General features: G+C 51.5%; 2 protein-coding genes across 3 annotated transcripts in view; one reads left to right on the top strand and one right to left on the bottom strand.

Moving 5' to 3' along the window:
- BOLA2 (bolA family member 2) lies at positions 1 to 3,550 on the top strand. Its single transcript, XM_061561922.1, has 3 exons — positions 1 to 183; positions 604 to 701; positions 2,384 to 3,550. Exons 1-3 carry the CDS (start codon positions 121 to 123, stop codon positions 2,484 to 2,486), a joined length of 264 nt encoding a protein of 87 aa, XP_061417906.1. The 5' UTR covers positions 1 to 120; the 3' UTR covers positions 2,487 to 3,550.
- Positions 3,363 to 13,308, bottom strand: part of LOC133348848 (alpha-1,3-galactosyltransferase 2-like) — a 29,170-nt gene continuing 19,224 nt past the window's right edge. Inside the window, exons 2-7 of one of the 2 annotated variants that reach the window (XM_061561907.1) lie at positions 11,050 to 11,127; positions 9,449 to 9,490; positions 8,267 to 8,404; positions 6,757 to 7,031; positions 5,804 to 6,009; positions 3,363 to 5,535 (exon numbers count right to left, since the gene is read on the bottom strand). In XM_061561907.1, the coding sequence (XP_061417891.1) occupies positions 5,326 to 5,535; positions 5,804 to 6,009; positions 6,757 to 7,031; positions 8,267 to 8,404; positions 9,449 to 9,490; positions 11,050 to 11,127 (949 nt within the window). In that variant the 3' untranslated portion in view covers positions 3,363 to 5,325. Of the gene's footprint in view, positions 5,536 to 5,803; positions 6,010 to 6,756; positions 7,032 to 8,266; positions 8,405 to 9,448; positions 9,491 to 11,043; positions 11,128 to 13,308 lie in introns of both variants that reach the window. The other variant, XM_061561906.1, reaches the window with a different exon arrangement.

Below are 13,308 nucleotides of genomic sequence, written 5' to 3'. Positions count from 1 at the left end.
GAACCCCCCCCCCCGCCTCACTGCCATCCATTGCCATCACCGCCGCCACCACCGCCACCACGAGCACCATCACCACCACCAACTAAAGCACGAGCCCAGGCGTCGGCTCGCGTCGCCGCGATGGCCATCACAGCCGAGGCGCTCAAGGAGAAGTTGGAGAAGGAGCTCGACGCCTCCTACGTGGTGAGGCCTCCCCAGAGGGCCCGCAACGCCGCAGCCTTCGCCGTTGCCTGGTCGCGTCTGCCGGCGGCAGGGGCAGGGCAGCCGCGGCGGCGTGGCGCGCCCGGGCCCCCGGTGTCAGGTTTTCGCGATGAGCTTGCTGATCGCAACGGGTTCATACTCTTATTAGTTTTTTTCGGTAAAGTCACGTAGGAAAAAATAAATAATAATAATAAATAATATAAATAAATACATCTTATTTTTATTATTTAATAAAAAATATATTTATTATTATTTATTTTTACCTACGTGACTTTACCGAAAAAAAAGTGTGAATCCTTGCAGTCACGAAAGCTTCAAATCTAGAATCGCAACGGGGTGTTTACCGACGACTTCTGCTGATGTTCGCCGTTGTTGTTGTCGTTGTCGATGATGATGATGCAGGAGGTGGATGACATCTCGCCCACGATGTGCGGTGCGAGCTTTAAGGTGCTCGTCGTATCGGCAAAGTTTGAGGGCAAGCCGCTGCTGCAGAGGCACAGGTGACCGATACAGCGGCTTGTGTCGCCATCGCCATCATCCCGCGTCTCCATCACCTACCACTTCCCCCGAATCAACCGCGACATCACCACTAGCCTTCTAACCACTTGAATTCGCTTACCATTCATTCATTGCCGCCACCACCACAACCCTAATCGCTCACCTCCACTTCCATCACTCGCCACAATCGCTGCCCTCTGTCACCAGTGGGAATTGATGACCAGTGGAAACTGGTGATCATACCTCGTCAACCCCATACGGTTTAACCCCTATTATTATTGTTGCAGGGAAATTGAGTGTTCAGTTCCATTTCGACGTCAAGCCGTTTCAATATTGGTTTCTGTTTTTCCCTTGTGATGGGATTTTGTAAGAGGAACGTTGAGATTTGTAACGGCACGGGGTGACCAATAAGGTCTGAATCGGTCTGCAGTAAGGTCGGCACTGATAAGGGGTTGACTGGTATGCACTATACACTACACCCCTCTATACACAACACTACTATACACTTTTATATGTTACACTATACACGACTATACCCTACAATATACACTGCACTATCATACCTGTCAACCCATATTGTTTACCCTTATTCTTGTAAAGGGAAATTGAGTTTTTAGGTCCATATGGCATACAGCCGTTTCAATACCAGCAACATTGTTTTGACGATTTGTTTGTGTTTCTCCCTTGTGATGGGACTTTGTAGGATGGAAGTTGAGATGTATAAGGGCACGGGGTGACCAATACGGTCTGAATTGGTCTGTAACAAGGTAGGGCACTGATAAGGTGCTGACAGGTATGGGTGACTGACCAGTTACTGGCTGTAAACGGTGACCATATTTTGGTCAGTGACTGGAAGTGACTTGCCGCAGTGACCGGCAACCATCTGGTCACTGGGTTGAGGGCAAGCCGCTGCTGCAGAGGCACAGGTGACCGATACAGCGGCTGTGTCGCCATCATCCCGCCTCTCCATCACCTACCACTTACCCCGAATCAATCGCGACATCACCACTCGCCTTCCAACTACTTTTAATTCGCTTTCCATTATTAATTCATCGCCACCACCACCACCATCGCTTCATTCACCCAAATTCGCTCACCTCCACTCCCATCACTCGCCGCAATCGCACCACTCGCAAACCTCCTCAGCTGGGTAAGGGAGGGAGTGCCTGGTGTGCGTCTCAGGTGCTGCCTTCTGTGACCAGTGGCAAGTGACCAGTGGGAACTGGTGACCATACCGTGTCAACCCATACGGTTTACCCGTTGATGATTGAGAAGTGAATTGAAGGGCGAATGTCTCGGTGTGCGTGCACTGCGTGTACTATGTGGGGAGCGGTCGTGTAGCGAACCCGGCGACCCGAGTTCGATTCCCGCTCGTGGCCAACACCGGCGACGATTTTCTGAACCGGTCCTGGGCCTCCCCTAGGTTGACTCAGCCTCAAATGAGTACCTGGTGCGGTGTGTAGACATCGCCACTGGGGAGACAAAGGCGGTCGTGCATGGTGCTGGCCACCCACCCCCGCAGTGCTGTGCCGGCCTTTATAGGTGCTTGCTAAACGCACTTTCCCCAACAGTCTGTTCAGGCTATACGGGCGGGGGTCTTTGTCTTTGTGCCGTATGTTGAACTTTTTTCTCACCGTACGTAGTCCCACCGTGCTAATCAGAGGTACGGGAAATCTCCCCGCAGGCTGGTGAACGCGGCACTTGTGGAGGAGCTCAAGGAGATCCACGCGTTCCAGCAGAAGACGCTGACGCCAGAGCAGTGGCAGAAGGAGAAGACGCCCCAGTGACGGCGCTGCAAAGGCCGCCCCCATCATCCCTAACCCCCTCCCCGCTCCTACAGCGCCGACCCAGCCTCGACTGACGGACAGGGCCCCAGGCTCATCAACCAATGCGCAGCAGCAGTTCGTGCGAGCAATGCCCTTTGTGGTTATAAATCACGACAGTGACTACTGACGGGAAGGATCCTTTGCAATACTCCCCAAAACCGTGGCTACCTTGGAAACCACCGCTCATAACATGACCATGAAGGATGCATCATCGTAAGCCGTATTTCCACGAGAATCTGCAGTGACTACGCAATCCTCTGTAACACCACAATGGAGAGACGGGCTCCTTTTTAACCCTACAAAGTTAGTCCAGAAACGGGCTACTGTGTGGTCGGCAGAATCACACCTCGTAATGAAGCCCCCAAAGCGGCTCGTCACGCTCTCCGACCTCCCACGACAGGTTCTCTTCTAAGCCTACAGTTAATCCAGAAACATTCCCCATTGTCAACCACCACAAATGGCATTATCAAGGCCCCATTACCACTTCCGGTGGTTACTGAGAGCGGTGGTGGAATCGTTATTGTGCATTGCTGCATGAAGAACCCGGTGAACCGAATTCACTTCTCAACCACAACGAAGATCAGTGGTGATATCTGAACGGGTCCTGGGTTCTACCTGCTCCCAACCTTCCCAGCCTCACCTGCACTGACCAGTGTGGTGAAGTATGGTCAAACAACTTCCATTTCTGGCACGGTTTGGGGAGGCCTTCATCCAGCAGTGGATTAACATTGGGCTGTAAATGATTATTGATAACAAAATTGAGCTCGATTGTAAAACGAATAACCATGAAAAGAAGCCCCACTTAATGATGCTATGGTGAATTAAAATCAAGCCATCTTGTCAAATAGCAATAACAGCACCAGACCTCGTGACTCACACCAACCCTCATTGCCATTCCACTTGCCTTGGGAGTGCGTACACACGTGCAGTGTATAAGATAGGCTGACGTAAGGAATTGATTGAAAACTTTTTTATTCAATTAGTCAATGGTTTGCGTTGTTACGTTAATAAACATATCATCGCTGCATTTGTGGATGAGGTGACGTGTGGGCATTTTTTTTTTCATAATCCATGAATGGGATTTAAAAAAATCTAAACTTGGTAAAAAAATACATGTACAGTACTCATAAATACCCATGCAAATTATGTTAACATTAGATAAATAAAAACACGCACACTGAAAAATAAAATTGTACGTGGGAGTAAATGGTGCAATGGTGCAGACATTTGCAGAAGCGCGTGTTAAGGGATTGAGGAATGAGTAGAGATGAGCTCCGTCAGTCCGTGTTCGTATTAAGCGATGACCGGAAGGAGCGAACATGATGACCGCTGCATATATACAACAGAGCGATGAAATCGATTAATGTAAAGAAGGCCTTAGAGGGGATGTCACCTGAGATTTTGTCCTGGGACCCTCAAAGCCTTTTGGCGACACTTTCTACGCTCTTGTGGAACATAATGGGTACATAAAGAGCGTCACTTACACTCCACATTAAGATTTGCTTGGTTTTAACTGTTTTGGTCAACATGCTGACATGGCCCGGAGGCTGACACTGACATATATGTTGTGGACATCATGGTACAGAATTCGATTAATTTAATTTGATTCACACGCCTCCGCACAGAAGGCAACCCCGTTTGGCAAATATTGCCGGATAGAATAAGACAGCCAAATGTGAGGTCACTGGAGCCACGCCAAGGCTGTATTAGAGTGTAAAGCAGAGCAAACACTGCAGTGATTGTGCTTAGAAGAGCGTGTCAGTTCTGCTGCAGTGCCCACACCAGAGGTTAAGAGACCTCTCTTACATTTACCCATGTGGAAGAAATTACATTAAGACTGCCTTGCTAAATATGGAATAAAGACGTCGTGAACACATGCAATTGTTCAACAAAGGCACGCTAGGAACATGCGTGCATGTGGTCTTGTGCAAATCCGGTGAGAGGTGTAATGGTGCACTTGTGAAATCAACAAAGGTCGATTATCTGAGCTCATGATACGTGCAGAATCTCATGCATTAGAATTTAATTTTTAATGTGTTAATGTTGCCCGTAATAGGTTCACATAATCCCTGCCAGCTACTAGTGGCTGCTACCTTCGCCACAATGTTTTTTTTAAATGGATTTCAACGATGAATCTTATTGGAATCGCCAAGGGTTGGGGGCGTAGTCATTGTATATTCACCACACACAGCAACTCCGAACAATTGAATTCGACACACTTTTTGATGACACGATTTTGGTAACGTAAAACATACCTGAGAATATAAAGGCTGCAAACATTGATTTTAGACGTAAACAATTGAACAGAATCTTCGATGTTCTTTCCACGGAGGACTGCCCTCTTTCAAAACAACACGGGCACAAAACGGGCGTTGGCATCACCGAAGCAACGTCTGAGGGAGGCTGGGGGGGAAGCTGCCACTGACATACTCCCACAGTCGTGGCTCAAGAACCCAAGCCGGGAGGAGTGTGGTGTTGTGAGGTGCAGAGGGATCGAATGTTGATTGAGGGAACCTGCATAACGGGCATACTCTTAAGAGATTTTGAGAGCTGCAACACACACACGCGATTAATCTCACACAATTTTCACACAACTCGTCTTTCAGAAATCTGTGAGGTCATCAAACGCTCAGTTCTGCGAGCTGTACTCGGCAGCTCGCTGGTACCTTCATTAGTAAGGACACTTATTATAGAACTCGAGGGGGGGGGGGGGTGGTGGTGGCGGCATCGGAGTTGATGGCTAGTGCGAGGTAACGTTCGGGACGGAGGAGGGTGGTGGAGGGCGGTCGCCTCTCGTCCGTCACCAGTTGTCGCGGATCTTGGAGTAGTCCTTGATGACGGTGGCGAGGCGAATGATGCGCACCTCCCGCGCCGGCACCATCTTGGAGTCCCAGCTGTACTCGGGGGACAGCACCTTGGTGGGCCGCCGCTCGGCCGCCAGGTAGCGGTTCAGGTGGCTCTCATCGTGCCAAAGGGCCTCCACGCCGCGGTCACGGTCCTCGCTGATCGTCTGTGGAGAGGTCGCGCCAATAAAATCGATATCGCTCAGCAGTAATAATTCTCGCCCCTCGCAAGTCGGACCTGGCACACGCCACAATCTGGTATACTTCTCTATATGGCTGTGGCAACTACAGTCACGTGCCACCTGCTCCAGTCTACCAGTGAGCCGGAAAATATTCGGTGAGAAAGCAAGCCCACGAGCGACTTTGTCACCTGGAACACGAAGCGAGAGTGTCGCTGAATCGCGTGGCCCTATCCCCCGCAGGCATCCCCATTACCCGGCTGCAGCTGAGCACGAGGTGGCGCACGGAGGCAGGCGTGCCCCCGAACACGGCCGCGTGGTAGTAGTAGAGACGGTCGGCTGGCATCACGAACGCGGTGGACGCAGGCCGCCCCTCGAAGCTGTAGATGGAGCGAGGGCGCTTGTAGAACCAGGGGTGGAGCACGGCCACGAGATCCCCCAGGGCCTCCACCCCGAAGGGGCCTGCAGGGGGACAGTGGGCAACGTGGGATCATTGCGGGGTGACGAGGCCGCACAGTAAAGGGTTCCTCAGAAGGGTGGAATGTAAAACCAATGACAGCTGGTGAGTTCACAGGTCCATTGTATTGTTCAAATACAAATTATTTGAAAAATCTATAAGATAGCTAAAAATTGTAAATGTTCTTCCACAAAACATCCGACTTGAGAATATGAAAAAAATTTATACATCTTATATTTTGTCAAATAAATGAATTTAAGGTGCAGTGAATGAGTTTTAAATGAAAATCAGCGACATGTGACAAGTTTCCACATACGGACATAGTTTTGACACTCCGATAAAAACCGCATTCATCACAGCACAGCGCTAGGAGTGGCCATAATGGAGTAACAATGCAGTTTCGGAAAACTGAAATTACCCAATATATTTCAATAAAATCAGTTCAATGTTCATTTAAAATTTCACCAACGTTGAGAAAACCAAGAAAAGTTGGAAACGGCATTGATATCTGTCCGGCTTTGACCCGGTACAGTCCGTTAATTGGCATCCATGTTCAGGCAGCAGGAATTGATTAGTACCGATATCTAGTGGCATCCGGTTGAACTACATTGCAGACTGATCGGGAGATATGCCCTGGTTTGGTCTACAAACGGAAAATGTGTCGATCCTCGGTGGCAACCCCACAGTGGCAATCCTGCCCTCCGGCCTGCAGCAGGCTCCGCCCAGAGGCCTCCCCCTCCCCACCCCCTCACCTTGGAACTCCATGTCGACGTCGAAGCAGAATACGTATTGAGCCTCCTGGGCGATGTCCTCCAAGAGCTCGCCCAGCTTCTGCATGCGCGCCATCGAGATGTCCTGCCAGCGCGAGTGCTTGTCCACGAGGCCCACGCGCAGGCTGCGGCCTGGAGGCAGCTCCAGGCGGGGCACGGCTTCGGGGCGCTCGGTCATCACGTGGTACACCACACGCCGCCCCACCATGAAGTGCTGCTCCGCCGAGGTCAGGAAGCGCTCCAGGAACTTCACGTACCTGTGCGCGTGCAAGCGTGGGGTCGGGGAGGTGAGGGGGTCAGGGTCAGGGTTAGAGTCATCTCTAAGGTTGCCACCTTCAAGGTACAAAAACAACTGGGAAATACCATGGCAGGAACAAGAAGAACATCTTTCGCGCTACTTTAAGAGGGGAGAACTTTGTAGGCTTTCGCGACCAATATCATCCATAAGAGGTTTTTGGGTTAGATCGCGTAAATACAAATGTGTCGTTAAAACCCGCCACCACCCGACACAGCCAACTAGTACGGGTTGTCACGTAAACAGAACATGCCAATTCGTCACTAGTACAGGGGATATATTCATGTAAATGCATCGTTTGTAGGGGTGCATTATTACACAACGTACAAAAAACTTTTTTTATATCCTGGATAAACAGATTTTCTAGGAAGGGCAGCTGCCTCACTCAAGAGGAGGACGGTCCTGAGAAGACCAGGACAGGTGGCAACTCCAACCGCTGAATATGGCACACAGCCAACGCCACCTCAAAGGGGGCAGCCGTGGGGCCTGGCGTTCACGGGCCACTGGAGTGAAACCATGCCCGTTTCATCCGATATCAAACGATCGATTGATCATGGGTGGTTGTTGTGGTGCAGAGAACACATTGGTGGTTGTGGTGGTGGTGCGGATGACACGTGGGTGGTGGTGAGTATGAAACGTGGTTGTGGTGCGCAGGCCACATGGGTGGTGGTGGTGCGCAGGACACGTGGGTGGTGGTGGTGCGTATGACACGTGGTTGTGGTGCGCAGGCCACGTGGGTGGTGGTGGTGGTGCGGATGACACGTGGTGGTGGTGCGCATGACACGTGGTTGTGGTGCGCAGGCCACGTGGGTGGTGGTGGTGGTGCGGATGACACGTGGTGGTGGTGCGCATGACACGTGGTTGTGGTGCGCAGGCCACGTGGGTGGTGGTGGTGCGCATGCCACGTGGTTGGTGGTGGTGCGTATGACACGTGAGTGGTGGTGCCGAGGACACGTGGTTGTGGTGCGCAGGCCACGTGGGTGGTGGTGGTGCGCATGCCACGTGGTTGGTGGTGGTGCGTATGACACGTGAGTGGTGGTGCCGAGGACACGTGGTTGTGGTGCGCAGGCCACGTGGGTGGTGGTGGTGCGCATGCCACGTGGTTGGTGGTGGTGCGTATGACACGTGAGTGGTGGTGCCGAGGACACGTGGTTGTGGTGCGCAGGCCACGTGGGTGCTGGGTTGGAAGCCACGCACTTGCCCACAGCGAACACGGTGAGCGCCACCGTGACGTTCTTCTCACGGTGCGCGTCCTCGAGGAAGCTGGGGTCGTAGGTTCCCTGCCACACGATGGGCGCCAGCCACGGTGTCAGCGAGTTCACGTCCGTGCGGGCGCTACACACACAGCACACACAGATCCCCCCCCCCCCCCCCCCCTATAGTCTTAACTGACTGTTGAGGCAGGTGCTGTGAGCAGACAGTGATGTGCATTAGTGCTTTAAATATTTTATAGCATGGGAGATGGAAGGAAACACTATTTGCTGAAAAACCAGTTGAGGCAGCTCTCAGAACGCGTGAGCGGAACGTGCCACACAAAGGGCCGTGTGGGTGACCAGCACCACACCCGACTGCCTTTGTCTCCCCGAGTGGCGATGTTTATCTTTACATCGCACCAGGCACTCAAATGAGGCCGAGTCGACCTAGGGGATGGCCTAGGACCGGTTCAGATCATCGTCGCTTCTGTTGGCCGCGAGCGGAAATCGATCCCGGGTCACGGGGGTTCAAACCGCAGCGCGCTAACCACAACGCCACCGCTTCCCCACACGCTCTGAGAGCTGCCTCTACTGTTTTTTTCCATCAAAGAGCGTTTCCTTCCAGCTCCCTCGCTATAAATAATTTAACAACAACAAAAAACGACCAGAGAAATTCGCCGGGCGCTTACAGACAAGAGGTCATCCCTGACAGGACCCCCGTGTGTCGAGATGGACGACAACAACGGCACCGCACTGCGACACGAGCGACTCCACTTGATGAGCTTCCCTCCGAGGGGGTGGAGTTGGGCGTCAGGCGCCGTCGTGATGTGGGGAGAGACCCCCGGGGTGAGCGCAGGTGCGGCCCTTTGTCGTCTCGGACGCGGCTCAATGCAGCAAGCGCTGTTATTGAAGAGACCTTTCTGGATTGCTCTTGTGGATATCTCCCCCCCGCCCTCCAGCACAAGGAGACCCGCCCAGCGACAACGCACCCATCGCGCCCAGACAACCGCGGCCAGCACCATCACGGCGGGCACACCCCAACGACCCATCCACGGAGTCACGCAGTCACACGGACAACGCCTTCGCACCGCACCCATGACCTCCTAACTCCACCGTGTGACCGACGGAGACTGGCAGGCTTAACGAGCGAAGCGTCGCTCGCGGGGTTTTAGAGCGCGAGACTCACGGTGCGACGGGGCTGTAGAACCGCGGGTACGTCATGTGGACCCTGCGGGAGGAGGAGGAGAAGATACGGAGCAGCAGTGAGACAGACCCCCGCATTCTCCCCCCCCCCTCAACGCCGTGAAATAACCGCACGGACGCCGCGACCACCGCTGCCGAAGAGCGATCGAAATGGGATTCGATTTCGATCGCTCTTTCGATCGAAATTGATCGAAGAGCGATCGAACATCCAAATGTGGCAGGACTCTCCTGAAAAATATTATTGAGACTTTCGTGAATGCATAAAAGGGGCAACGCAGTGGTAGGGAGGGTGGTACAGAGGAATCACTGCAGGCTAAGATCTTCATGATGATGATGGTGGCGGTGGTATTGTCGATGTGGTTTGACGATCCAGTATTGAGTTTTGTTCGTCCACACTTTCATATTTCTCCTGTAACGTGGTTGTATTAGCTCTAGTTGCTGTTTGCTCCGTTGCTGTACCTTGTTTTCACGTGATATTATTGCCTTTTTGGTGACTCGGTAAACTCGTGAACGAGATTCATCGTACGCTCTTGAGTTCCTGCCTGGTCACACAACATGACCACGGAAGCGAATCCGTTCGTGGGAGGCAAATTGCATCAGCCACGCTCCGAGTATTGTGGGAGCCTCGCCGATGTGCGCTGTTACTCAACGACGAAGAATGAGTAACTCGCCCATTGCTTAAATCCGACACAATCAAGACTATCCTCACTGGCACGGAGACCAAAGTCGAAAGCTCATCAATGCCAACGCTGTTGCTCTAACCGCACCCCACCAGCCTGAAACGCTGCCAGGTAATCTCAGTCGTTGCAAAGTCCTGACACCTACGATAGTCTTACGGGGCCGTCCATAAATGACGTTGTGCGATTTTGTACGATTTTTGACCCCCCCCCCCTCGTCACACGGCGTCACAAAAAGTCAGACCCCCCCCCCCTCAAATATGACATCACAAAGCTCTGCACCCATATTTTGAAAATAAAACATGCTTCAAATCAATTCAAAATATTGTCATTGTAGTGCGTATTTAATGTGACGCTGCACTCTGATGTTGTAGGAGAAAACATTTATGATAAAGTGACGTCACATTTCTCAACCCCCCCCCCCCCATCGTCACAAATGTCTGACCCCACCCCTAGGTGTGTGACGTCATTTATGGACGGCCCCAAAGTCTATTTAATTAAGTAGAACGTGTTGTCTATATCTATTTAAAGTTGCGCATTTTGATGTGACGTCGCATTTCTCAACCCCCCCCACCCCACCATCGTCACACATCATCACAAATGTCTGACCCCCCCCCCTCTAGGTGCGTGACGTCATTTATGGACGGCCCCAAAGTCAATTTAATTAAGTAGAATGTGCTGTCTATATTTATTTAAAGTTGCGCATTTTAATGTGACGTCACAATTCTCAACCCCCACCCCTCGTCACACATCGTCACAAATTTCTGACCCCCCCCCCCTAGGTGCGTGACGTCATTTATGGACGGCCCCTAACACCATCACCACCGGCCTTGGTGTCTCACCCGCCCGCCCTGCCCCCGCTCTGCCACCGCGCACACCTGTCCCACCCGCCCGTACTCACACGTACGCATTCCAGGTGAAGTATGGCAGCAGCAGCAGCACGGAGACGAGCAGAGCTTTCTTGGCGATCGTGCAGCAGCTCAACCTGCCGGGGGAGAGGCGCGGGGAGAGGGTGCACTGAGCAATCGGATGGTGGTGCCTGCTGTCACTCACCACGGAGACGCGGTGCTCAGCGCGAACCATGTTCGGTGTCTGCACGTGTCGTCTATGGGAGTCGGGGCCGCATTAAGGCGCGGGGGCTTTAGGGGCTGCAAGTCCAGGGGGCCTTCGCCAGCTGGAGGGCATCCAGAGATTAAGTGAAAAGTTATTTCGTTTGTGATTGCTGAATTGTATTTGCTTTTAGCCTTGTAAAAAATGTTTATTTAACCTTATTACTGGATGGCTCACAGTACCTGGAGCCCAGGTGCCTATAAAATCTTAATCCGGCCCTGATGGGAGTTCACCTATTGTAGGGGTATGTAGGAGTGTTGACTGTATGTGTGTAGGTGTGGATGTGGAGAGTGGTCGTGTAGCGGTTAGCACGCTGCGCTACGAACCCAGGAACCCGAGTTCGATTCCCGCTCAAGACCAACACCAGCGGCGATTATCTGAATTGGTCCTGGGTCTCCCCTAGGTCTACTCAGTGTGTAAACATCGCAACGAGGGAGAAAAAGACAGCCAGGCATGGTACTGTGGCCACCCACCCCCTCGTGTGCCGTGCCAACCTTCATAGGTGTCTACTAACAGCACTTGCCCCAACAGTCTGTTAAGCTATACGGGGGATCTTTATCCTTTGCAGGTGTGTACGTTGTATAAGGTTTTTATTATTATGATTGCGATGACGTTTACCCTTCTGGGGCTCATGAGCAATCAGGCATGATCACATGTGGAGCCTACACAGGCTGTCTGTCCACACCAGAGACGCAGCCTTCTTTATCAATCAGTTTCAAAGACAATGCATATGTAGTGACGAACTCGGAGACGATAAGACTTGGAGGCACTTATTTATTAACGAGTAACACCGGGGTTAACACTCTTAATCATTAATCCGTCTATTGCCGGCGACGCTACTCAGTCAGGACATCCATAATAGAGGTGAGTTAGATCGCATAAATATATATGTGTGTCGTTAAAACCAGCCACCACCCGACACAGCCAACTAATAAGGGTTGTCACGTAAGCAGAACGTGGCCAATTCGTCACTAGTACAGCACACCGACGTGTTGGAGAGCCAAGCCACAACATTTACAATCTGAGTACGACGTTTCGCCAGTAATTACAACTAGCTTCATCAGGCGACAGCCAGATTTGTTCGCATAATGCACATGCATAATGTACGTTGCCTCAGTAATCCCCCCCCCCCTCCCATCATTGTGCAAGAGCGCAGAAGGGTGGTCAACACATCTACGCCTCTATATAAGGAACGAAACAGGTGGACTTCTCCACAAATCTGGCTGTCGCCTGATGAAGCTGGTTGTAATTACTGTCGCGAAACGTCGTACTCCGATTGTAAATGTTGTGGCTTGGCTCTCCAACACACCGGTTAGCACTATACTAGTGACGAATTGGCCACGTTCTTTTACGTGACAACCCTCACTAGTTGGCTGTGTCGGGTGGTGGCGGGTTTTAACGACACATTTATATATTTACGCCATCTAACCCAAAAACCTCTATTATGGATGATATTGGTCGCGAAAGCCTCCCACGTGTTAATCAGTCAGGACAGTTGGTAGGCTGCCTGACTGGTGGCGCCCCGAGATGGTGAAGACGACGACGAGGAGAAGAACGGTGACGAAGTCTTGAGCAGAACGACGGTGATCCCACTCCAACAACAGCCCCGAGGTCCCCTACAGGGGCCCCTCTTATACTGTCACGTGGCCTGGCTCCGCCTCGGGCCACGCCTCCTTTCTGGATCCTACCAGCGGGTTCTTGGTGTGAATCTTAATTTCGGAGCTTTCGTGACTGCAGGAATTATTCTTTGGTTCTTTCGGTAAAGTCACTGTATAAAGATAAAATAATAAATTAAATAATAGCATACGAAGTTTCGATTGCAACACAAACAATCATCTTGGTGTGACCCTTCTTCTCACCTTTCCCCTAGATCCCCCTCTCTGGTGTATACAGTGAGGGGAAAAAGTATTTGATCCCCTGCTGATTGTGTACGTTTGCCCACTGACAAAGAAATTATCAGTCTATAATTTTAATGGTAGGTTTATTTGAACAATGAGAGACAGAATAACAACAACAAAATCCAGAAAAACGCATGTAAAAATGTTATAAATTGATT

This window comes from Lethenteron reissneri, chromosome 28 (genome assembly GCF_015708825.2).
Source record: "Lethenteron reissneri isolate LAM-NWPU_2019-01 chromosome 28, ASM1570882v1, whole genome shotgun sequence".
NCBI classification, from domain to species: domain Eukaryota; kingdom Metazoa; phylum Chordata; class Hyperoartia; order Petromyzontiformes; family Petromyzontidae; genus Lethenteron; species Lethenteron reissneri.
The sequence above is the reverse complement of the archived record's forward strand: the minus strand, read 5'-3'. Positions and strand labels throughout refer to the sequence as shown.

Excerpts from the sequence above, each read along its gene's own strand:
- BOLA2 (XM_061561922.1), top strand. The coding sequence starts at position 121 with ATGGCCATCACAGCCGAGGCGCTCAAGGAGAAGTTGGAGAAGGAGCTC. Across the intron at positions 184-603 it reads AGCTCGACGCCTCCTACGTG|GAGGTGGATGACATCTCGCC; the intron begins GTGAGGCCTCCC and ends ATGATGATGCAG. Across the intron at positions 702-2,383 it reads CCGCTGCTGCAGAGGCACAG|GCTGGTGAACGCGGCACTTG; the intron begins GTGACCGATACA and ends ATCTCCCCGCAG.